The 25,535-nt window shown below is 34.9% G+C and overlaps 2 protein-coding genes and 1 long non-coding RNA gene across 8 annotated transcripts; 2 read left to right on the top strand and 1 right to left on the bottom strand.

Annotated features, from left to right (window-relative positions):
* Nucleotides 1–9: 9 nt before the first annotated feature.
* LOC126826843 (protein RER1) lies at nt 10–24,986 on the top strand. Of its 2 annotated transcripts, XM_050555950.2 has the most exons (9): nt 10–56; nt 11,384–11,474; nt 16,466–16,548; nt 17,769–17,873; nt 18,245–18,344; nt 19,247–19,325; nt 20,782–20,917; nt 22,054–22,131; nt 22,759–24,986. In XM_050555950.2, the coding sequence occupies exons 3-9, from the start codon at nt 16,477–16,479 to the stop codon at nt 22,792–22,794; spliced, it is 606 nt and encodes a 201-aa protein (XP_050411907.1). In that variant the 5' UTR covers nt 10–56; nt 11,384–11,474; nt 16,466–16,476; the 3' UTR covers nt 22,795–24,986. The 2 variants fall into 2 exon arrangements, with proteins under 2 accessions (XP_050411907.1, XP_050411908.1); XM_050555951.2 differs by having other exon boundaries at nt 22,054–24,986.
* On the bottom strand, nt 3,941–11,385 carry LOC126826849 (uncharacterized). The gene is made up of 5 exons (XR_007682420.1): nt 11,173–11,385; nt 9,835–10,022; nt 7,852–9,077; nt 6,994–7,123; nt 3,941–4,623 (listed from the first exon to the last, which is right to left on the bottom strand). It is a non-coding gene; the product is annotated as an uncharacterized LOC126826849 (long non-coding RNA).
* Nucleotides 12,219–16,387, top strand: LOC126826808 (uncharacterized). 5 transcript variants are annotated; one of them, XM_050555898.2, is made up of 6 exons: nt 12,219–13,672; nt 13,796–13,957; nt 14,111–14,299; nt 14,482–14,757; nt 14,925–15,104; nt 15,242–16,387. In XM_050555898.2, exons 1-6 carry the CDS (start codon nt 13,469–13,471, stop codon nt 15,743–15,745), a joined length of 1,515 nt encoding a protein of 504 aa, XP_050411855.1. In that variant the 5' UTR covers nt 12,219–13,468; the 3' UTR covers nt 15,746–16,387. The 5 variants fall into 5 exon arrangements, with proteins under 5 accessions (XP_050411855.1, XP_050411856.1, XP_050411859.1 ...); XM_050555899.2 differs by lacking the exon at nt 14,111–14,299; XM_050555902.2 differs by having other exon boundaries at nt 13,796–14,299.
* Nucleotides 24,987–25,535: the final 549 nt, after the last annotated feature.

Raw genomic sequence — 25,535 nt, 5'->3', positions numbered from 1 at the left:
CGCATGCGCATTTTCTACCGGAAGTCACAAAATGGAGTTTGGTTCTTGACAGCGAGGCTTTGCGCACAATACTGGATCTTCAATGAGTTACTTTCTATTTTTCACTCGGCAACCGGCTGCAGATTTCACTCGGCCAACTTCGGTTACTCCTCTACACCAAACCATGTTTCCAAACAGAATTATCTTTCCGTGACCCGCAAATTATATTTTACTGGTTTGCTTTTGGCGCAATATTCTGATGTTTAGGCTAACACTGTTTTTAACGGCGTCAGCTTCTTATATTTATTGGGCTACAAACACTAAACAGTTGTCTTTTATTTTCTGAGGAGATTTTCTGACCTGGGTAATGTAAATGAAGTTTGTTACTTTATAGTAGGCTAGTATTTGACTAAAACTGCATAAATCAAATCTTAATCATAGATGTACCGATTGTAAATAATTTTTTTTGCTGACGAAGTCTTTTCTAACTTTTGGGGTAAGACTACTAACTAAGTAGCCTACATTGAAATTAGTGCTAGTACAGTAGAAGTGGTCTTGGCGTCGGGTAATCGATATGAAAACAAGTCTACATTATAATTAGGCCTAGATATCTACCTAGTCCGACTTCATTTCAAGCATTTTATTTATACCCCTTAAGTTGTAGTAGTGACAGTTTAACTACAAGTAAGTACAACAGCAACCAACAGGGGGTCACAGTATCGTGACTCATGGACTTGTCAGGAGTATAACTTGAGCCTGAGAATGATCAATGAGATACACACAAATGGATAAGTCTGATAATCAGTTAATAAATCAGATGTAACTTGTAAATAAAGGCACTGTATGACAGTGTATGTAGGCCTACATATGATATATATTCTAAATACTAATAAATAGGCCTAGTAGTATTGTTTTATTAATATTACCTATTTATTAATTAATAGGGTTTCAGGTCAAACTCAAAGTTTCAAATGATCAAAACGCTCTATATACCAGTCAATGCGTGGGATGGCACCAAAATAAGTGCTTTTCTGTCATATTTGAGTGACGTCATGAGTCATAAGCGGTATTTTCCCTTCAGAATCGCTATACTGGCTAGGCTCTATATAGTACCAATTTTAAAACTGAATGAAATCCGCACGTTATTGTCAGCTAAGATTTATTAAAATCATAATTATATATTATAGATCTAATTTCAAATATTATACTTAACTAATAGAATCAATTAAGCTTTTACTATCTAATATGGTCGAAGCTCAGGTCCTAAAAACGCCTTTAATTTATGGTTTCTGTTATTCTTAAATAGATATTGTTAGGGACCTCATGCTGGAGGTTCGGTCGCATGATCATTTAATGTTCGAATTCTATACAAAATTGTAAAGTCTGAAGTTAGTATCAATGTAATTTGCTTATCTGGTCAACAAAGGTCCATTTACATTGATTTTGATGGAAAATTAGATCTGAATTACATATTACATATTTAAAGTTTATATTTCTTGATTATAAAGGTAGAATTTGAAATTATTTTCTCAGTGTTTTAAATGGGTTGGTTTTTTTTTTTGATGGCTTTGACCATTAAATTGAAAAAAATCAATGAAATGGACCTTTGTTGTGGTGTGGATAGGCTTGGGTGTAGGGGTGCCGGGAGCCCAAGTAGTGTCGTTAAAAAAGTATTAACATTAGTGTTACTTTACTCTTATTTTATGAAAGTTTTTTTCGCAAGTTGATTTCCTTTATTTTTTTAATGTAGAATGGTAATGAACTGCTTTTTTCCTTTTCTTTGCTTTATTTGTTCCGTTTGAATTTGATTTATCTGTTTAGTTTTTGATTGTTTAATTATTGTTTTTGTTAATTAAGTTGATTCTTTTAAACTTTGTTTTTATTTTTATACGTCCGTCGTCCACAATTTCTTGTGAACGCTCTAGAGACTAAAGTTAATATCTGATATTTACTGCCAGAGTTATAGCCCTTGATCACTTTGATAAATCTTGTGAACGCTCTAGAGGCTAAAGTTAATATCTAATGGACTCCAAATTGTTACACAGTGTGTAAGGTCATGAGACGAAGAAGCCTAATGATTTTCAGCGATATCCGATAATTACTACCAGAGTTATGGCCCTTGATCACTTTGAAAAATCTTGTGAACACTCTAGAGGCTAAAGTTAAAATCCAATTGACTTTAAATTTATACACAGTGTTTAAGGTCATGAGACAAGACGCCTATTGATTTTCAGCGAGATCTGATGATTACTGCAAGAGTTATGGCATTGATATGTGAGAGACATCAGTTTAAAGTCGATTCTGGTTATTATAATCTAATGTATGAACTTTGTGTTGATTTTACCAGCCTGTAATTGTGGTATCATAATTAATTGTGATTTTAACATTTTTTTTAGTTAACTATATTAAATGAATTCCAAATGTACGTGTTGGCGAGGGGGTACATTAATAATTATATGTTTTTGTAGTACATGTTCCTTGTTTTATAATAAAACTACGCCCTTTCATTTTTCAGAAGAAAAGTATAGAAAATATTTCCAATTATCTATCTTGAGGTAAATCAGTTTATTATTTTCATTAACAGTTCTTATTTTTGTAAATTTTTATGTAAATCAACTACTTGTCATTGGAGTGCATCTCAAAATTCACTTTCCTTATCTACATAAAGTTTATGTAATAAGTTATAGTGTGTAAATTTGAAGTAAGTTCATATGTTTTTTTATTAATTATTTACAGATCACAGAGATTGAATGCTGCAGGTCTTGTGTTTAGTGTATAGACTAATTGGTGGATGTTATTAACATTAACCTTTTAGCAAAGGTTAGCTTGATGATGTTACTGCAGTGTAGTGGAAGATGTTAACCTAACTTTGGTAGACAACAAGCCTAACCCTGAAGTCAACGATGTACAATATGTCAGTGTCACGGTTCCACTACCAAACGTAACGCGAATATAAACAATACTTACGGGTACATGTATTTACTTTGATTGAAATGAGGTCAACTTAAAAATTTGTGTAGATGTGTTATTTGTTGTAACAGTTATATCCATAAAAGTTATATCCATAAAATGTAAATTGTATTTTCTCTATATTAGTATAACAGATTAAACGAAATAAGATTATTTCACTCATGACTCGTAGTCACCCACCATCGTAGAAGTGTCAACATATCGAGAACACGCATTCATGAACCATGATTAGTTGGGACAAATTAATAATGAGGAATACTGTTTTCAAAGGCCTTAAGACAGGAAAGTGGTTATTGGTCACAACATTCATGTGTCACTGCAGGGGAGGGGGTGGAGTCAAATGATAATGCATTCGTGTTGGATAATAAGGTCTGTCATTTAGTGAAGAGGCTTAGCTTCGTTTCCAAGAGTAGGGTCGACTGCATTCCCACTGTTAAGATTTCGAGAAACAGGGCCCAGATTCTCACATCAGATACTTGAACCACAGAAAAGGTTACCTTTCAGAAAATTGGCTCTGTAGCCTAAAACTGAATCACCTATATCTCGGTTCAGAGCAAAGCAATCTGACTGAAATTTCAGCATTTTCTGTTTCTATTATTTATTGTTGAACTATTATAGCGAGAACTGTCAGCTCTTATCTAATCTTACCCAATGGCGCCAATGCCCCTTTAAAATGCCCCTTATAAATCTAGTTTAAAATCCAAATATTTGTCTAAACTTTAGACAGACCTTATGATCTACTAGTATTCTCCAGTTGGTCAATTTCACTGCAAGTCAGTCAAAACGGCCAAACATGACTGTCGAAAATAAGACAAATAAGGTTGGAAGTACCTTCAAAACAAACCATGGCACTTGAATCAATGACAGACCTTATGATCTAAAGCATACATCAGACCACTCAACCACACAACTGGTAAAGACTTTAGACAAATATTTGGATTTTAAATTAGAAACAAAACCATACTGTTGAAGATGTAATTGAGACAAGACATTAGACTAGCACTTATATTTATTAGCAAAAAAAAGCCAACAATTTGATTGGTTTTAGTGCTTAGCCAATCAAAATTGAAATTTCTACTAAAATTTGGATTTGATCTTAGTTAAAATTTCCCTACTTTTAAGTTCTGGTAAAATGTCCTTATGTGTCGGAAGTTCTGATTTGTCGACTAAACGAAAGCGACCAGACTGTCCACCGTTGGCTTTGAGAAATGCGACAATTTTGATCGGTGACATACTTTGCGTTACAATGGTGTACATCTGATTTCTAGTGGAATGATTTATAAAGCGAACTGGAACGGGGAGGTTATACAGTAAGCCGTTAATCTGGCGTGTGATATGATGAGGGAAAGCAGGTCCAAACAGTAGATCTTTTAGCATTTTAACTTTTATGAATTCGTCTAGTCGTGCCTAGGCAGCTTTTAAAATAAATCTATCAGCATGACGGTAATGTGGTTTTCTAGGATATTTCTTCTTAGCCTGTGAATCTGTTACTTCTTCCTTCATTTCAACATCTGTGTCACTGGTCTCAGTTTCTGAATCAGTTCCCTCAGCTGTAGTAGCTGTAACGTTTTCTCCTGCATCCTCGGCAGCTTTCTTCAACACCTCCGCTTCTTTAAGCAACGTATCAAAACTGACAGATTCTATCGCTTGATCAGGTTTAGTGTAAGCAGAAACCTGGAATGAAAAACGATTTACTAAGACATGATATCTAGGTTAACTTTAAATAATGGCATTCATCAATTAAAGGTCAAATCTGTGCCTAGCCAGGAAGGCATTTTTATGTGCAATACAAGAGCAGAACGAAAACCAAAGTGGCTCAGTACATGAGGTGCCAGCTCTGTGGATAAGCCATCGGCTCAGGGGTTAAGCCACCAGCTCAGTTGGTAAGACAATGTCTCAGTGGGTAAAGACCCACCTCTGTGGGTAAACCGCTGGCTCGGTGGGTTCTGACTCGGTGTGTAGGACACTGGCTCATTGATAAGAATCTGTTTTTAATCTGGCCAATGAAGTTCCTCAGGTTTTTCCAGCCTTTTTTCGTCTTGTTGCAAGGGCAAGATGGACTGGACAAGAAAAAAGGTCCCTTGTATAGCCATTGGCAGCATGTTGACGGAACGGGAAAAAAATGCACGATACTGGACATGAGATTCTACTCCTTGTCACATACAAGCTTGGCTCAAATTGATTCAAGGACATATCTTATGATCTAAAGGGCATGCATTAGACCACTAGACCAGCCCACCCATATATCAATCTTCTGGTGTTGTCACAGGATAACCCTGCTCAAGGGACAGGAACGTTGCTTCAGTGAAAGGGTGTAGAAATGCAATGCTTGGCTAAATTGTTTTTTATACGCCCACACTGAAATGTGGACGTATATTGCCGTCGCCCCCGTCCGTCCGTCTGTCGGTACGTCCGTCGGTCCGTCCGTCCATCGTCCACAATTTCTTGTGAACGCTCTAACGCCAAAAGTTATCATCCAATTGTTTTAAAATTGATATATGTTGTTTTCATTAGTGAGATGAAGAAGCCTATTTAATTTCAATAACTTCTGTTTATTACGTCTAGAGTTATGGCCCTTGTTTCACTTTGTTGAACCTTGTGAACGCTCTAATGCCAAAAGTTAACATACGATCTTTGTGAAATTTATATGCAATATTTATGTTAGTGAAACGAAGAAGCCTATTGAATTTCAACAATTTCTGTTTATTACGTCTAGAGTTATGGCCCTTTTTTCACTTTATTGAACCTTGTGAACGCTCTAACTCCAAAAGTTATCATCCGATCTTTCTGAAATTTACATGCATTATTTAAATTAGTGAAACGAAGAAGCCTATTGAATTTCAGCGATTTCCGTTTTTTTACGTCTAGAGTTATGGCTCTTGTTTCACTTTATTGAACCTTGTGAACGCTCTAACTCCAACAGTTATCATCCGATCTTTCTGAAATTTACATGCATTATTTAAATTAGTGAAACGAAGAAGCCTATTGAATTTCAGCAATTTCCGTTTATTACGTCTAGAGTTATGGCCCTTGTTTCATGTTATTGAACCTTGTGAACGCTCAAACGACAAAAGTTATCAACCGATCTGTATGAAATTTATATGCATCATTTAAATTAGTAAAACAAAGAAGCCTATTGAATTTCAGCAATTTCCGTTAATCATCTAGAGTTATGGCCCTTGTTTCACTTTGTTGAATCTTGTGAATGCTCTAATGACAACAGTTATCATCCGATCTGTTTGAAATTGATATGCATGATTTAAATTAGTGAAACGAAGAATCCTATTGAAGTTCAGCAATTTCCTTTAATTACGCCATGAGTTATGGCCCTTGTTTCACTTTGTTGTACCTTGTGGTTGCTTTAACGACAAAAGTTATTATACTATCTGTATGAAATTTAAAGGTATCGTTTAAATTAGTAAAACGAACAAGCCTATTGAGTTTCAGCAAATTTCCGTTAATTACATCTAGAGTTATGGCCCTTGTTTCACATTGTTGAATCTTGTGAACGCTTGAACGACAAAAGTTATCACCCAATCTGTATGAAATTCATATGCATCATTTAAATTAGTGAAATGAAGAAGCCTATTGAATGTCAGCAATTTCTGTCAATTACTTCTAGAGTTATGGCCCTTGTTCTACTTTGTTGAATCTTGTGAACGTTCGAACGACAAAAGTTATCATCCGATCTGTATGAAATTGATATGTATTATTTGAATTAGTAAAACGAAAAAGTCTGTCGAATTTCAATAATTTCTGTAGATTACTTCCTGAGTTACAGCCCTTGTTTTAGTTTTTAGAACCTTGTGAACCCTCAAACGACGAAAATTATAATGTCATCTGTATGAAGTTGTCTATTAAATGCCCCCTAATTACCTACAAAAGAACAAATATACGACAACTCTTGTCGACCGCTCGGACGATTTAGCTGCTGTGGGCGTATGTTTAGTTGCCTGGCAACCTATCTTTATATAATGTAGGCCCTATTTAGCTCAGGAATCCATAGCCCTAAAGCTAATTCAAGTATTCAATAGAATAACTTACCTCTATGACTGGTTGTGTTTCGTAGAGCTTAAACAAGATATCAGCTGCTGCAAAATTTCTAGAGCCTATCTTACTAAGAGACACTGCAGGTTCGGTTCCAACATCTTCCTTCTGTATCTTCATCTGACATCTTAAAGTAAAAAAAGAGAGAAATGGGGATTAACACTCACACAAAACAAACCAACATTTTTGGACTGACACCCAGGAGGTTTGACTCAATGAAAGATCTTATGAGCTTGGACCACTCAACCACCCCTAAAAACAAAAGAAGAGTAACAAGCAAACTGAACATTTCAAAATTTTGATCAATGGGACAAGACTAGATCTTAAAGCTACAATTTCATATTTGTTAAGTTATATTTTTAAAATTTATTAAAATAAAGCCTTAAAATAGATGGTATCCATACACAGTCCTACCTTGTTAAAGAATAATCCTATTAATCCTATAATTCACTATTGCCAGCTGCGAAATTGGCAAAATTATCATTTTCGAATTCCAACATTTGAAGATAGCTAATGCATGGAGGCAATAGGAAAACAAGGGAGGTAATTGTGTTATTATTTCCTGTGTCAATGATTTTTAAGGGTGGGAAATAATGCCCATAGTCGTATAATAGTGAGTTGATAACCTATTGAGCAAAAGACATAGAAATAATTATGTTTTGACTTTCATAGAAAATATGAAATTCTGGCTTGAAGGCTAAGGCCAGGAAACACAGCCTAGGTCTTACAGTTAAGGCCGGAAGACGCAAGACTACAGTAGGTCTTAAGAGATTCAAGACTAGGTCTTAAGAGACACAAGACTAGGCCTTACAGTTGAGGCCAGAAGATACAAGACTAGGCCTTAAGGCAACTTACCTGAATACACGATCATCATTGTCAAAAAACTCCCATTCCAACAACATATTGTTGACAAAACATGAATGTTGTAAAATATAGAAACCTTGAACTTTACGATCTACTATCCAACTGACGTCCTCAAAGACAACGATATCCTTGGCTGGTAGTGTTGATATAGGTTTTCCGGTCCATTGTAAGCGATGAAGATTCGAACAGTTATCTTCCAAAATGCAGTTGCCCTTGACACGAAAGTCGATAACATCTGTTGCTGCTTGGTCGTGTGGTTGAAGTTTACTGTGTTGGGGGAGGATGAACTCGGGGTCACAGTTCGTGAAACTTATCGGGCTTTAGAGTAAGCGTCTGCTTGGGCATCTGTTCGGTTCTCTGCTTCACCAATCATGATGAGATGACCAGCTAGATAGAGGTTACAGAAAATTTTCTCCTTTTCTATTTCTGTGTTCATGCTACGACGGTACAGACAAATGGGCGTCAATTTTACATCGTTGAAAATTCCATCCAAGACAGTAATGATGGATGCAGGATGCGTGGCACTGCTAAGTTCGTTCATTTTGACAAACTGTTCACGGAGATCAAATGCCCTAGGATTTGGTGCTGCCTTTACCAAAGTGCTCTGAACCTGTGCTTCTGCTTCTGTTATGACAGACTGTTCGACACCATCTAAGATGTTGCCATGTTCAACATTCATGGTGGTCAGTCGTTCAACCACCATATTATAACACAATGACTTAGCAGTTTTTTTGGAAACTGAAACACCTGCACCTTGTAGTATGTTGTCAATAAAGTACATTCCCTTATGATAAACTTTCCCTGATTCAGCTTTACAACTCTCTACATCATATCGACAACGGACTCGACATTTAGCCACAGAGGCCGCCAACTCCATTTTGCTGACTGAATTGGTTGAAGCATATTTAGGATTGGTTAGAATATCTTGGATCTGTTTCAAAATAGATGGTGGGGGTAACTCTGCAATTGTTTCTTTCTCCATCTTAGCAACGGTCGAGTTAAAATTCTCCAGTTTCTCCTTGATAACTTTTGGGGTCATATCATCCTGGTTCAAAATTTCAGTGACAGGAAGGGTACGATAAAGTTCCACCGCCTTCTTGAAACATGACAGTTTGATTTCTTTCTTGTTGATGCCGATAGCTCTGGCTAGGAACACACCACATCAAAAAATCTGGTCTAATTCCAACTTTACAACTCATCAGAGAATTCTCAAACAACTAAAATGAAATAAAATAGGATTTAATGGGAAAGAGAGGAAAATGGGCTTTATTGTTCACTCGAAACTAGGTCATTTCGGGACTAACATATAGTTCATTTTATTTCATTAGGGGTCTTTAGCAGTGGAAGGAAACCCTGAGGACATGGAGAAAACGCACGAGGTTGAACAGACGACCCTACTCCTTGTCACGTACAAGCGGGTAATGACGCATTAACGCTTCGACCACCCAAACTCGCCCAACTGGTCTTATGTAGATGGGCAAATAAAAGAATTTTATACGTAATACATGCTTGAATAAAAATAAAAATAAAAATAAAGCAGAATCTGTGTTTTTAATGAGATTATTGTGAAAAATATTAAACATGCATTATGCAAGAGCTAAACCTGTCAATTTCAGGTCTTTCTTTAGGCCTGAAATCTTATCTAAATTATTAATTAGACATTAATTAACTTATCCAGACCATAATAAACTCCCGATGTCAAGGCTAGCCTTCGATGTCGACTGGATTACAATTCTATATGCTGCTATCGCTCATTGATAATTAAATCACAACAATAGACAATCGAGACTATTAGTTTCGAGGCTAGGCGAAACTTTCATCCGCTTAGTTTTCGGTTCATAGTGGACCAATTTGACTGACATTTTTAGCAAATTCCCTTTACATTATGTAGTTTTTAACTATTATAGTGAGAACTGCTAACTCGTTATCTTATCTCCATCTCCCATAATGTATCTTTAATAAATAAAACCTCACCATAATTTCATTGATTACTTTTTTTTCACTTCGTAAAAACATTGAAAGTCGTCGAATTTTTTCTGCTAGCGGCAATTTTGTGGCATCGATTGGTTCTGGGTTGGGTGTTTTGTGTACAGCGGCAGCAGGCAGACCTTTGTTATCAATTGGGCGTGTCTGGCAGTCTGGTAATGTTTCCCATTTCTTCTCTGTAAATAAACCATTAAAAAATGTAGTTTGTTAAAGCTGCATTTAGTAATTGTATTGAATAAACCATGACTAATATACCGGTGTATTAAATACAAGTTTTTTCACAGTTCATTTCTGACGACGTCTTGAAAAGTGTTCTCTTGTATTTATCAAGCCACAAACAAAATAAACTTCTAAATAACTTGTATTCTGAATATTGTTTAGTGCCCAGGTTCACTTTGCTCATTTCTGTTGATCAGTGGCTGGGGAGGGGGGGGGGGAATAGGTTTTACATTTAGATTCAGAACGAACATGATTCTTCTACAGCCATCCTTTTTACAGTGGTTACAACTTAAACATACAGGTTTCAAGTTTAACTGACTACCATGACTAGAGAATAGAATAACGTGATTTATCAACGAATTAACAGAATTTTAAAACAAAATTAAAAGCTTTTGAGCAGTCGTACGGTAAAAATTATGTGTGTCAAAAAGATAAGCACCACCGTTTAAAATGAGGTCTGTTTGATATTTAACCATCAACAATAAACTCAGATGGTTTTTATTTGGAACCATGTAATATCCATCACAAAATACTTCCAGCATAAGTCTTGCCACTCCAAGAAGAATAGTGTCAGGTTCCTTTGGTACCATGGTACTAATCAAACAAGAGGTGTTGAGGACGTGATCCAAGTGAGAGAGGGGGGGGTTGGATGGCTGAATGGTTAGCGTGCGCGCGCTGTATCATAAAGTCTGTCATTGAGTCAACTGGCGTGGTTTCGAATCCCCGGTTGTACGTGACAAGGAGTAGGGTCGCCTGTCCAACCTCGTGGGTTTCCTCCGGGTCCTCCGGTTTCCTCCCACAGCTAAAGATCCCTACGCGCAAGCGAATTATGGAAATAAAATTGAACCATATGTTAGTCGAGTGGACGTTAAACCCCATTTCTCTCTCTCTCTCCAAGTGAGAGAGGGATACACATGACGATGGTTATCACTACTCTTGTCTGTAATCCTCATCCTTTTCCTGACCAGATCATCTAATGGACTCCTATATTTTTCGAAATCCTCAATTAAAAAATATCTATTACTTAAATGACCAAATATTCCTGTCTTGTTTTACTTTAAGGTGGTCCTTAACCTTTTGTCAGTTGTATTTATTTTTATAACTTACTTGCACCACCGGCACTGTTTGCGGGAGTTCCAACACCTCCTATAGAATTCAACTCATTGTTAAAAATATAATTTGCGGGTCACGGAAAGATAACTCTGTTTGGAAACATGGTTTGGTGTAGAGGAGTAACCGAAGTTGGCCGAGTGAAATCTGCAGCCGGTTGCCGAGTGAAAAATAGAAAGTAACTCATTGAAGATCCAGTATTGTGCAGGCTTTGCAACGTGGCTACGAAGAATTTTATTGATAATCAGATAATAATTGTTTACAAATTCAACATATTCTGAGCTGTTTTACTTCCTTTGGTAAGCATTTACATATCTGAACATTTTGGGGTGCTAAACTTCAGAATTATGGTTGAAAAAGACATAATATTATTATACCGGTTGGTTATGGGAACTGCAATCATCACTATCAGTCACCAGTATCAATTCAATGTGTATTATTGCAAGCTTTATGACAGTTCATGTGGGAGGTTGAATGGCCGAATGGTTAGCACGTGCGCGCTGTATCATGAGGTCTGTCATTGTGTTAATTGGCGTGGTTTTGATGCCCTGGTTGTACGGCACAAGGAGTAGGATCTCTGTCCATCTTAGAAATGGTTCCACTATGTTAACGTACTGATGTCTTCCGCCTTACTGCAGCGGAGTTCCTTTGCGCAAGTTTTTTTAGTCAAATGACTACCAAAAGTTTACTAGCCTATTGCCCCTTAATTTACACATAAACTGACCTCAAACTGTACTGCACATAGTTAACCATATAATAAACCAATTCCCATTGAAATAAAGGTGAAGTCTTACCGCATAATTATATGATTTGATGAAACCCAACTGTTACGCGAATTTCGCGAGATTTCATCAGGCTGGTGTCATGGCGGCTTACATTAAAAGAAATGTCGCTTTGAAAATGTAGAACGCATAATTACCACAAAGAAAAACGTTCAATAACTATTTTAGTGATTCAGTCTTCACTATTTGTGATAGAATTACTTATTTCAATACAAACTGTAATGATATGTGTTGACACTTGCGTAAGGAGTCTTATACGGTAGCACGTCATTTCGGTCCCGCGTCATTTCGGACTCAGCACAAACGTCGTTTCGGACTCAGTATGGCGACTTTTCGGACTTACTCGGTGTCATTTCGGACTCAGTCAAACGACATTTAGGACTCGGACCGGCGACATTTCGGACTCGGACTCAGACTCAAATAAAACTTAAAATTATGTGTGTATATATTAGTAATAGCTGTTTTTCTTTCGTTGTAGGTGAGGCTCAAGACAGACCATTCACATTAATAAAGATTTAAACATTGTTAGTCTTGTTTTATTTATCCCATACAGGCCATTACTTGACAACACGCCTTTGAACTTGAACTTGAAGTAAAACCTATGCTACTTGCCTTTTTTGTATTTGTTTATTTACTTGATCGGATATTATTGTATTTTGATGAGTAAATTTTGATTGTTGACGATGAATTAGTTTAGATTGTTGACGATAATCGATCCGCGATTGTTGTTTTAATCTAGCGATTAGTGAATCCAGCGATTAGTGAAACCATCCCATTGTTGTATTTAAGATTAATAGCGATAATTGATCGGCGTTTCTAATAGCCGCTAAGAAATGATTGAGAAATAAAAACACTGATCGGCGTTTCTAATAGCCGCTAAGAAATGATTGAGAAATAATGAAGCCGTTAAGAAATGATTGAGCCCAAGCTCAAATGTATTATATATATGTGCCATATTTCAATTCAAATCATTCTCAATTTTTACACGAATCTATCATGGCTAGTGGAAATTGCGTAAAGTGTACCAATCCTGTCCGTCCTCGACAAGAAGGCCTCCAGTGCGATTCTTGTCTTTTATGGCAACATCGAACCTGCGATTCCGGTACGTAATGAAATTTTCTTTATTGTTATTTATTAAAACGTTTTAAATTTGTCGTTTCTTGTAAGTTATTGTTATTTATTAAAACGTTTTAAATTTGTCGTTTCTTGTAAGTTATTGTTATTTATTAAAACGTTTTAAATTTGTCGTTTCTTGTAAGTTATTGTTATTTATTGAAACGTTATAAATTTGTCGTTTCAGCTTGTAAGTTATTGTTATTTATTGAAACGTTATAAATTTGTCGTTATTGTTATTTATTGACACGTACCCGCAATCCGGGAATATTATTATTTTATTTATCACTATTTCAGGCATCACTCGGGATGAGTACAGGAGTTTAAACCGACATAGAACTGCTTTTGAATGGAAATGCTGTAGATGTGTTGCCCCGCTCCCCCCTACAGAAGAAGAAATGGACATCGAAGAATCATTCACCATTGAACGACCATACCAGCTACCTGATCCGGTTATCGAGTCTTCAATGTCTGAAGATGAGCAAGATATTAGCGTATTTGCTGAAGAAGAACCTGAATTAGCATACACTATAGAAGAGGCAGCAACAACACGTGGGAAAAAGAAGCTGTTTGACAACATTGGTTTTGCTTATACGATAAAGGTATGTGTTATATATATGTATGTTATAGACAAATATGATATCTAACTAGAACTTATATATTAGAACTAATGTTACGTGTAGACGAATATGATATCTAATTAGAACTAATGATGTTTTTTTTAGACGGACAAGAAAACGACCGTATGGAGGTGCTGCAAGAGAAATGGTTCCCTGACTTGTCCTGCAACGGTGATTCAGGATGGTACCGACTTCAAGAAAGGTTTGAAAGAGCATATTCACCCAGCAGAACCTGGTATATTGACTGCTGCTAAAATTAAAGTAACGGTATGTATATAAAAATACAAATATTAAAGTAACGATATGTACATATATTAAAAGATTGAAAGAACAGATATTCATTCCTCCAGCTGACCCTGGTACTGACTGTTGCTGAAATAAAAAAAAAGAATATGTATAATATTTATTATATCATTGCAGGCTAAGAAGGAAGCCATAGGAAATATTTTTACAAGATCCTGTCCATCAATCGCAGAGAGTGTCATGGCAAGTGTAGGATCGGTCAACGAACCAGTGTATAGCAGACCACCTCTTGCAGCATTGATAAGGTCGGTGCAGCGAACCAGACAGACTCTCCGACCAAATGACCCAGTAGACATGTCTTCCCCTGTAAGTACAATAAGTTAAATATATTAAATATATTGTTAAATGGGTAAATACACAATTTGATGAAGATTATATTGTTTACATAAATTGGTGAAGATTATATTGTTTACATAAATTGATGAAGGCTATATTGTTAAATAGGTAAATACACAAATTGATGAAGATTATATTGTTTGTCGTTTCAGCTGGATGAAGACTTTATTGACAGCAACGCTCCCGGCTTCTACCAGAAGCGGGTTAAAGTAGGGGAAAGGCGACATCACATCTTTGCCACTGAAGATCAACTGCGACTTTTGGCAAAGGCTAAAACGTGGTACATGGACGCCACCTTCCGAGTTATCAACAAACCATATTCTCAATTATTTTCTATCCACGCTTTCGTAAAAGCCGGGGAAACCACGAAGCAGGTACCACTTGTCTTTTGTGTAATGTCCGGGAAGAGTCAGGACGATTACTACAAGGTAAGATGTGATCTATAAACTCGGAATAAAAAAATGATATAAATATAATCGGAAAAAATGGAGAAATGAATAACCGGAGAAATGAATATAATCGGAGAAATGATTACAATCGGATAAATGAATAAATATAATCAGATAAATGAACGTTTGGTTTATTTATTTTACAGGTTCTCCGGGCAGTGGACAAGATGCTACCAAGCCAGATTGCCTTGGAGGGATTTGTGGTGGATTTTGAGGCGGGGTTATGGCAGGCCCTTAGACGCCGTTTTGTAGATATAAGAATTCAAGGATGCGTGTTTCATTGGACCCAGGCCGTTTTCCGGAAAATTCAAGAAAAGGGATTCCAGGTATGTTGTGCGTTCTTCTTATAATAAATCTTCTTATAGTAAAATAAAAAAATTCTTATTATAATATCTTCTTTTAAAGTACAAGTGCACAAATAGATTTTCAGTATTAATATATTTCTAATATTTTATTATTTCAGACAGCGTACAACGAAAAGGGGGACGTGTTTAATTATTTGAGGCGATTGATGGCTCTCCCTTTCCTGCCCGAAGAACACGTGGCGGGCATGTTTGCCCATTTGAAAGACAGGTGCCCAGAACAGTTAGAGCCGATATGTACATACATAGAAGATCAATGGATTTCATCTCGTCTGTTTCCAATAGAAGATTGGTGCGTGTTTATGTTGCCAGTGAGAACCAATAACGACGTGGAGGGCTGGCACAACAGACTAAATTCCCGTGTCAACGCCAGAGGTCCTGTGCCATTTTATCTATTGATTTGCGCACTTTTTTCAGAAGCTACAAAGATACCACTGGACCTCACAATGATGTCGGAAGGTTCATTGAGACGACACCAAAGACGTCGGTATCGACATGTAGAAGGCCAACTTTTTAATATATGGGATTCATACAATGAAAAACAGATGAGCACTAGTAGACTATTAAAAAAAATAAGTCATTTGTATGGTCCACCCGCTCAGTGAAAAACAATTACATAATTAAAAAAATGAAAAAAAAAAAAAAAAAAAATGAATAGCCGACTAAAGCTATTTTTTCATCAAATAAATACACGTGTTGTTATAAATGTTGCGTTAATGTATGAATGTGTATGTATTTATACAATAAATGAATGTTTTATATGACCGTTGTTATCGCTATATGGTATGTTTAAAAATAAAATAATATGCCCGTTGTTATAAATCGATGTTATCATTTTATGCTATGTTGATAAATAAAATAGTTTATAAAGTAAATTGGCGTCAGTGTGTTGTATAATTCTATCTTACCTACCCGAGTCCGAAACGTCACCTACCCGAGTCCGAAACGTCACCTACCCGAGTCCGAAATGTCACCTACCCGAGTCCGAAATGTCGGGGACATATTTTTTGGAGTCCGAAATGACGTAAGTCCGAAATGACGCGGGACCGAAATGACATGTAATCTCTTATACTGTATCAATTGTAGCGTTAAACACAGTTTGATGCTACAGTATTTGTAGCTATGTCCATCCCTGTTTTCTCAGGGTATTACGGTTTCCTCTCATCATTTCTAATGCTAAAGACTCCTACGCGCAAGCAAATAATTATTGAAATAAAATTGAACTATATGTTAGTCCCGAAATGACCTATCGAGTGGACGTTAAACCCCACCTTTCTCTCTCTCTCTTATGACAGGTTACAAATTAACTGTTTTTATTTTTTCAGATTAATCAAAGATGGATGATGATATAACAACTAGCTCCTCGCAACCTAATATACTGAGTAGGGCTTATAAACGATATTGTGAGGTAAGTTTCAGTTTGAAACCTTTGTAAAATTGGTTTTAAAGTCAATAATTTGAGGTACTGGTACATTCTCTCGCTGGGTATTACAATGCATTGTGTCAATACTAAGTCCGCGGTTAATTAATTGTTTGTTTCTCATGACCTGCCTGCATGTCCGTTTTCACCTGTAATAATTATGCACTTCCATAATTATTTGGTCTGATTTAGTGAGGTCACAAATTCGTCCTGTAAAATTTGTAAAACCATACTTGTTTGCCTTCAAATATGAACAATAAATTTACGCATTAAAATCTACTATTTATCGATAAACAGGACACTGTAGGTGATAAGTAAAGTCTAGTAGGCTAGTATGGGAAAAAATATATGCAGGAAGTTAAAAAAGATAGACAAAATTATACAAGTAATGTATTATATGATCATGATTCCATGTGCCGATGGGGTCAAAGTTGAAGACAATTAACATACAGGTTATTGGTACTATCTTCCTTCATGGTTAGAGAAACGAACACGTGTAATAAATTCTTTGGACTGACATGTTAAATAATCCAACTTATTATGTATTTAAAAATCCAAAGGTATGCTTTTAAATATTTATGTCAGAACAAATCATCAACCTGATTGGAACAGGTCATTTCATGATAAAGAAATGAAATGCCAAGAATGAATGAATTAATGAATGGTTAACTTAGAAGCATATCACTTATAATTTAGACCTGTTATTTTGATCGAGTCTTCTGATGGCTGGCTATTTTGCAACAGATATTTTAATCTATAAAAATTTTATTAAACGTGGATAAGTAGGGGACACCAGTTACCGTTGGGTTTTCAATTACCAAGTAATTAAACTAAAAAAATTTCAATTCCATCTCAATAATTGATAATTAATAATTAGCTTATGTAGCATGTATATTTCACAAACACAGGTCATGAGAAACACAATTAATTAACCATGGCCTGACAATCACACCATCCGAATATGGCTCTTTTTTTTTTTTTAAACCACTGAATCTTGATTATAACTTCAAGAAAGTAGCTTTCTTTGCATATCACTAAATTGTTGTTAGCTAATAATATTCATTTTAAAAAATATATAGTTTATATCGATTGATACTCTTATAGTTTATATCGATAAATTGATAACTCTTACATGTTACATGATTCAGATGGTTAGCCCAGAATTAAATAGATTATATTAATTATATCGTACATTGTGTTTATTTCAGATACATCAACATTATTTAGATAGATCTACACCATATCCAACAGGAAGATGGATTTTCACAGTTTTTCTTCTATTAGCATATTTACTACGTGTATACATACTACAGGTAATTATTTATGTTTTACCTGCGTCAAACCACGGGCAATTGATCAAATATAACATTGATATACTGAGAACTTGAGGGAAGAAAACAGAAATGAAATGGGGTTTAACGTCCTACTGTTCTGCTCCGAACTGAGCTAATGAAGACGGGCATACGTCATACAGTGTGCTATGAGGGAAATTTTGCCCATACAGCGACACTACGGCCTACTCTTATATTTTATATTGAATTCCAACTGTCAGGGGAACTTTTACGTGCACGACAATGTGTACACAGGACCTTGTTTTTTTTTCGTCTGGATAAGCATATAATGAAACCTCTTATGTTACTAATAAATGATGGGCCATTATTAATTTTCTGTTTTTTTTTTTCAGGGGTGGTATATTATAACTTATGCACTTGGTATATATCTATTAAACCTTTTTATAGCATTCCTTACACCTAAAATAGATCCAGCACTTTTAGATGATCCAGGTTTGTTGATTTTAAATTCATTGATATTAAACTGGAAGTAGATTGAACATTGATTGTTGATTACTACAGTGCAACTTAAGAAGTAAAATTTCTTGGTATCAATCACCCAAACTTAGTTTAAATAGTTTGAGATTCCACCCAACCCAGCTCCCAAACTTTATGGATCATTTTAGTTAAAGATACATTATGGGAGATTGGATCTGACAGTTCTCACGATAATAGTTAAAAACTAGATAATGTAAAGGGATTTTGCTGAAAATTTCAATCAAATTGATCCACTCTGAATCAAGAATTTAGTGTTTGAATTTTGGGGCCAGCCTCGATCATCAATACTAAAAAACATAGTCTCAATTATCCATTTCTTGATTTAATCATGAATGAACGCTGAGCAGCAGATAGGGTCCTAATCCAGTAAATATCGCAGGCTAGCAATGACATCAAGAAAGACCTGCAATAGGCAGATTTAGCTCTTGCATAATGTATGTTTAAGGGGATGTATATATTGCTGTCTCAATCTAGGTGTTGGCTGAGAAAGTTCCTTTGGATTTTCCTGTCTGGTTTCCCCTCACTGGTGGTGCTGGGTGACTATTTAAAGCATCTAGTTGTTCATTAGCCCAGTTGGAGCAGAAAAGTAGGACATTAACCCCTATTTCATTCATTCATTGTTTGGATAAACTGAGGTCCTGTGTGTACTATTGGCAGTATGTTAAAGATCCCCTGACAGTTGTTTGGATAAACTGAGGTCCTGTGTGTACTATTGGCAGTATGTTAAAGATCCCCTGACAGTTCGAAACAGAAATAAAAGTAGGCTATATTTAACTTTATGCTGTCTTCATTAGACCGGTGCTGAAAAATAAATTTTTGTTACCATTATATTGTTTTCTTATTGCTTATTTTTGTAGATGATGGTCCATCTTTACCAACTAAAGCTAACGAAGAATTTAGACCATTTATGAGAAGGTTACCAGAATTCAAATTTTGGTAGGTTATACCGTGTCTCTAAATCTCACTCACTTTAGGGTGGGTGTAATTACAATATATTCATGATCGGAGTAGACAACTTTAATGAGATCATTGTTAAAATACATGTACCGGTAAAAGACTCGTCATAAATCTGAGCACCGACCTACTTAAAAGTAAAATTGTTATACCGGTATTCTTTAAACTCAGGCACCATAAGAGATTAGGACAAAGGTCATAGGTAGGTAACCCCACAAAAGTCTGATAACATGAACCTAACCCAGAATTTCAAACAGATTAATTTTTCGTCTAGAAATGACCTCTCCAACCAGCCTGATCTCTCCAACTGGCCTAAAGATAGGTTGCCAGGCAACGAAACATGCGCCCACGGCAGCTAAGTCATCCGAGCAGTCAACAAGAGTTGTCACATATTTTTTCTATTGTCGATAATGAAACATTTATAATACACTAAAATCTGATTAAAAGTAACAACTCATTAAGTAATTATTCGAAAATCATTAGAAATTGTTTGGCTTTTAGTTCTGTCCCTTTCTAACGTTTAGTATACGAAACATATATCATGGATTTAGCTGTTCAAGTTATCAAAATTCATTGAAAATCAATCTACTTGTTCGTCTCAAGACCTTAAACTTATCAATCTAAAGTCAATCGGATGATAACTTTGATCTCTAGAGCATCCATAAGATTTTTCAAAGTGATCAAGGGCCATAACTGTGGTAGTAATTATCGGAAATCATTGAAAATCACTGGACTTCTTCGTCTAATGACCTTAAACGCTGTGTATAAATTTAAAGTCAATCCGATATTAACTTTAGCCTCTAGCGCGTCCACAAGATATTTCAAAGTGATAAAGGACCATAACTCTAGCAGTAATTATCGTCTTTATCAGTCTAAAGCCTCTAGAGCTATTTCAAAGTGATCAAGGGCCATAATTACCGGAAATCATTGAAAATCAATAGGAGTCTTCATCTCATAGACCTTAAACACTGTGTATAACAGAAATTAACTTTAGCCTCTAGAGCGTTCACAAGATATTTGAAAGTGATCAATGGCCATAACTCTGGCAGTAATTATCGGATAATGTTGAAAATCAATAGGCTTCTTCGTCTGATGACCTTAAACACTGTGTATAAATCTAAAGTCAATCGGATATTAACTTTAGCCTCTAGAGCGTCCACAAGATATTTCAAAGTGATCAAGGGCCATAATTCTGGCAGTAATTATCAGAAAGCACTGAAAATCAATAGGCTTCTTCATCCCATTACCTTAAACACTGTGTATAAAGTCAATTGGATATTAACTTAAGCTTGTGGACGCCGGACGGACGGGGGCGACGACAATATACGACTACATTGTGGGTGTATAAATATAGGAGACCCCCCCTTTCGTAAAACATAGCCTATAAATCACACTTTGAGATCTCCTTGTATGACATTTTTTATTTTTTTATTTTCAGGTATTCAGCTTCGAAATCTATAGTAGTTGGAATGATATGTACTTGTTTTGAAGCTTTAAATATACCAGTATTCTGGCCTATACTTGTCATGTATTTTATAATATTATTTACAATAACTATGAAAAGACAAATTAAGGTAAGTTCTTTTATACATTTTCTCCCCAAATAACTGCTTGACTGAGAAAATTCCTCATGATTTTCAAGCATGGTTTCCCTTATCAGCAGGGAGAGATGGAAGGCTTTATGAGGAAAATCATCTAGTCAATTAGATGAGATGGACAAAAAAAACGGTCCACCCATTATTGGTTCACATGCACATGAAAGAAGCCTTGATGGTTTGAATTCGATAAAAAGTAGTTGGAAGTGTCACTGTCATGGCAAAATTTCACTCATTGCTCATGACATCGCATATACCTGTCTTCGTTAGCCCAGTTGGTGTCAACAAAATTTCATTTAAAACTGCCCTGTCGGAGCAGAACGGTAGATATTAAACTCCATTTCGTTTCATTTTAAAACTAGAAATTAATTCAACCTTTCCCTATTCAGACATTTCTGTATTACTCCTTTTTTATGCTGCGTTAATGATAAGTCTCTGTGTTCAAGGCAATAAAGTAATCCACAGTAATCTGCAGGCTTGAAAATATTGATATTTGACCAGCATGTCCCTGAAGCAACGACTGCGAGTTTTACAACATCTGGACGTTGCTAGATTACTTCACAATTCTCGAACTTATAGCTACGTTATCTACAGACACATGAACAGTAGTGTCCAATCAAAGGTTGTGACATCGTGATCTCCACGGTAACCTTGACATTGAACGAACCTTGAACTTTGCAACTCGATTATCACAGGCAGACATTTTAGCTTGAAAGCGTGAGACTTGGTATTTGCGACAACCAAGGAATCTGAGAGGCTAACAAGCTGGGCTTGTACCCAAAATATGCAGGGTATTATGTGAAGGCCTTGATAACATGTACGTAGTTAAAGTGAGATCAAGCCTTCTATTGAAGATGTCTGACCAGTAGCTTTTAGCTTTCTGTCATTTTCATTCTTAAAAGACCAAGAAGATATCCATCAGATAGTTGCAATATCAAAACAAGAATATGCTACAGTGTTTCAAATTAATATCAATACATACTTTTAAATTTGTGAAATTTCTTGTTTTTTAGTAATTTATTAAATATCAATACATACTTTTAAATTTGTGAAATTTCTTGTTTTTTTAAGTAATTTATTAAGTGGGACTTTAATATTTTGATTTTTTGTTTCAGCATATGATTAAATATAGATATATACCTTTTTCACATGGTAAAACGAAGTATAAAGGAAAGGAAGATACAGGGAAAGTTGTAGGCCAATAATTAGTTTAAATAATTAAATTACTGTATTTATAACATTGAAACATAGTGTATATAGTTATCAAATAATGTCCATATTATAAATATACTCATACATTGTATGTCTAAAATAGATAGAAATAAGGGCAACATTAAAAACAAGTCATTTGTAGAATTAACAGAGTTACATGGAATGAATTAGATTTGTAGAAAGTTGTTATTAGTGACATTTAAGAGGGTCATCTGTGTGTATAATTATGTTAAGTTAGTATTCTTATTTCCTAATGCTTTTGTATCCACTTATTATGTTTTCGCTCACTGTATAAACTAACTAATGTATAAAACTACATGTAGGTGTTGTGTCATAATATAATATTAATTTTGTCATTAATTTCGACACATGTGGTCCAAGGACTCATTAAAAGATTGTTCAAACTATGCAAAAATTAATTCCCGAAACGTTCAGGCCCTGAAAGTCTCTAATTGAAGATCCTATCATGTCAGTAGTCACTCTCAGTTTTTGATAAACTTGATGTACAACAGGGTAAAATCATTTTAGGACTTTTCAAAATCAAATTCAAACTTCAGTTGTGTTAAAGGTAATGAAGAACAGTGAATCTATGAATTTGTCTTCTTTAGGTGAATGTAAATGCGTTGGCTACAGAAGAAGTTTGAATATGGTTCATCTCCCATCCAACAACAATTCATACAAACATGATTTATTAAAATTAAATAACTTTAAAAGTTGAAATTAAAATATTTTGTTATTTTACTGTATAAGAATACACTGAAGTTTGTGCCTTTTTAAAGTATCTTCCAAAAATAACCTTTTCAACACATTTACGATGTTTTAAACAGGTTGATGTTAGAATTGTTCTGTGAAGTGGGACATAATGTAGAATATATCCTGTATTTATCCAATATAAATTGAAGTCTTCTTATTTGTTAAAACTGTGAATTAGAAAACTATAATTTTGTTTGAGAAATTTATGTAGAAAAGAAAGATATTTACATTAATTCCATGTTAAACTTTTTTGTTTCCTACAAAATGAAATTTAATAAATGGAACTGGCTTCTCTTGAAATATGTTTCATTTAAGAATATAAAATTATGCAAGTTGATTTTTGTAAAAAAAAAAAATGGAAATTTAATAAATAGAACTTGCATTAGAATTTCTGAACCCAGATGTACCTGTATGAAGAATTAATAGAAACTAATATAAATTTTAAATGGCAATCACATGAGTAAGAATTGATTAATTTGGGGATTAAACTTATGATTCTATCTGTGAATTTAACCCTGGCCTGTTGCCATTATAAGTTCTACAAATTAAAGAATTTGTGAAGATATCTCAGTTTTTCTATTTAATATTGTGAATATCATTCGTGGATATATTGATGTATTTTATATTTTGTTTTGTAGTTAGATATAAATGTTGTTTTTCCTTTTCTATCAATTATACCGGTTTTGTCATTGTGTATTGATGTAGACCAAAATCTCTGTGTTAGTATTGGAGGTTCATTATTATTATTATTATGGCATAGGTATGGGAATACCATACATATGTAACATAATAATAGTAATAGCTTCAGATAATATGACCATAATTTGGGTCTTGCATTAATCTAGACTATCAAATGCTTTAGATCAGTTAAATATTGTTAAATGCCTGCAGTAGTAGTTCTGTCAATATCTTGTTGTGTGAGTAGAGTGATAAATATATTATGATTAGATCTCTAAGTGGGGAATGGGGAAATCTGTATATGTATGATTATACCTCAGAATTAATAAATGGATCTATACATGTATACATTAATTAGTGTATGATTATTTCTCTACAAGAGCATCTATAAATATATGAGTTATCTCTCTACAATAATTAATGAGTGTATGATTATATCTCTACAAGTGGGTCTATCAATGTGTGAGTGTCGCTATGATTATGTCTTTACATTAATCTGTGTATGATTACATCTCTACGAGTAGATTCATAAATGTATGAGTTATCTATCTACATTAATTAGTGGATGATTACATCTCTATGGTTAGATTTGGCGCAATATAGCCCGGTTGAAGCTGACATGCCATAAAACAATTCATTCATTCAATGGTTAGATCTATAAATATATGAGAAATGTAGGATTATGTCTCTACATGTTGGTTTGTATATTTCTACCTGTACAAATCCATGTGTATAATTTTACCTCAGCATTTAGGGTAAAAGTGAAGCCACACACATGCATGATTATATCTCTATATCTATAGGAGAAGATCCACAGGTGGATCAACATGTACGATTATCTCAACGGGGTGTTTAATTATTATCTATGTGATTGTATCTCGATATATGGTATAAGTGGATCTATAAATGAATGATTATGTCTGCGTGAAAGGATTAAATACAAAAATTTAGTTATGTGGTTAGTGCACAAAAGTATCTGGTGTCCTAAAATCTTATCGCATGTAACTGAGATATAAAATGTAAATGTAATGATTTTAGCTATAGTTACGAGATTTGATGTCTAATAATGGTATCAAATGGTTCTTCCAAGGGAATACGCTAATCTGGTTTTAATAACTAAAATCTAATCAATGCTTCTTTTTAACTGAAAACTAATCAATTACATTCATCTCCACATATTTTGTCTATGCTTTAATTTCTGTCATTGTTAATTATCTGTATATTATATAAAGCATGTTTGTAAATTAGTCTGTACATATTGAAATTATTTTGTTCTGAAGTGTGTTAAGTTTAACTGTCTGTATGTATGATACAGAATATCTATTTTAGTACATGGACAGCATTTAAAATTGTCTTTATGTACAAACTTGTATATTGAATAAAAAGAACAAAAATATAACTCTTATTAGTTTGGGGTTTGTTTTTTTGGGATTGCGAGGGTGTGAAAACCATTATGATGGACTACATTAGGCCCACTGTGTATAAATTTTAATGCAATCAGATAATAACTTCAGCCTCTAGAGCATCCACAAGATGTTATAAAATGTGATCAAGAGCTATAACTCTGGCAGTAATTATCCGAAAACTTGAACCTTAAATAAACACTGTGTATGATAATTTAGCCTAAAGATGGGCCAAAGACAATGAATGACTACATTTCAATGTGGGCATATCAGAAATGTATAATAAATAAAAATGCTTCAGGTTTCCCATTGTATTTTTTGTATTATAATAGTAAGTGCACGAGGACTAGCTACAAAACGGATGACACAAACTACACAGACATAGCAAGAAAAAACAACAAATATCAAATCAAGTAAATGGATCCTGGGGTCAGCTGCAAACCTCCACTGCGCTGTTCGTCCTGGGCCCCGTTATGATTCTGGCTTCACTTAACTCTGGCTGTTGACATCAAAATTTTATCAATAATAATGGTGATAACCCAGATATAATT

The sequence above is a fragment of the Patella vulgata genome, chromosome 7 (assembly GCF_932274485.2).
Source record: "Patella vulgata chromosome 7, xgPatVulg1.2, whole genome shotgun sequence".
Taxonomy (NCBI): Eukaryota; Metazoa; Mollusca; class Gastropoda; family Patellidae; genus Patella; species Patella vulgata.
The sequence above is the reverse complement of the archived record's forward strand: the minus strand, read 5'-3'. Positions and strand labels throughout refer to the sequence as shown.

Bases quoted from the DNA above. Each gene is read 5' to 3' on its own strand.
- LOC126826808 (XM_050555898.2), top strand. From the start codon at position 13,469: ATGGACATCGAAGAATCATTCACCATTGAACGACCATACCAGCTACCT. The intron at 14,300-14,481 runs GTAAGTACAATA...TTGTCGTTTCAG, and splicing joins CAGTAGACATGTCTTCCCCT to CTGGATGAAGACTTTATTGA. The intron at 15,105-15,241 runs GTATGTTGTGCG...TTATTATTTCAG, and splicing joins TTCAAGAAAAGGGATTCCAG to ACAGCGTACAACGAAAAGGG.
- LOC126826843 (XM_050555950.2), top strand. From the start codon at position 16,477: ATGGATGATGATATAACAACTAGCTCCTCGCAACCTAATATACTGAGT. The intron at 17,874-18,244 runs GTAATTATTTAT...TTTTTTTTTCAG, and splicing joins TACGTGTATACATACTACAG to GGGTGGTATATTATAACTTA. The intron at 18,345-19,246 runs GTTTGTTGATTT...TTATTTTTGTAG, and splicing joins AGCACTTTTAGATGATCCAG to ATGATGGTCCATCTTTACCA.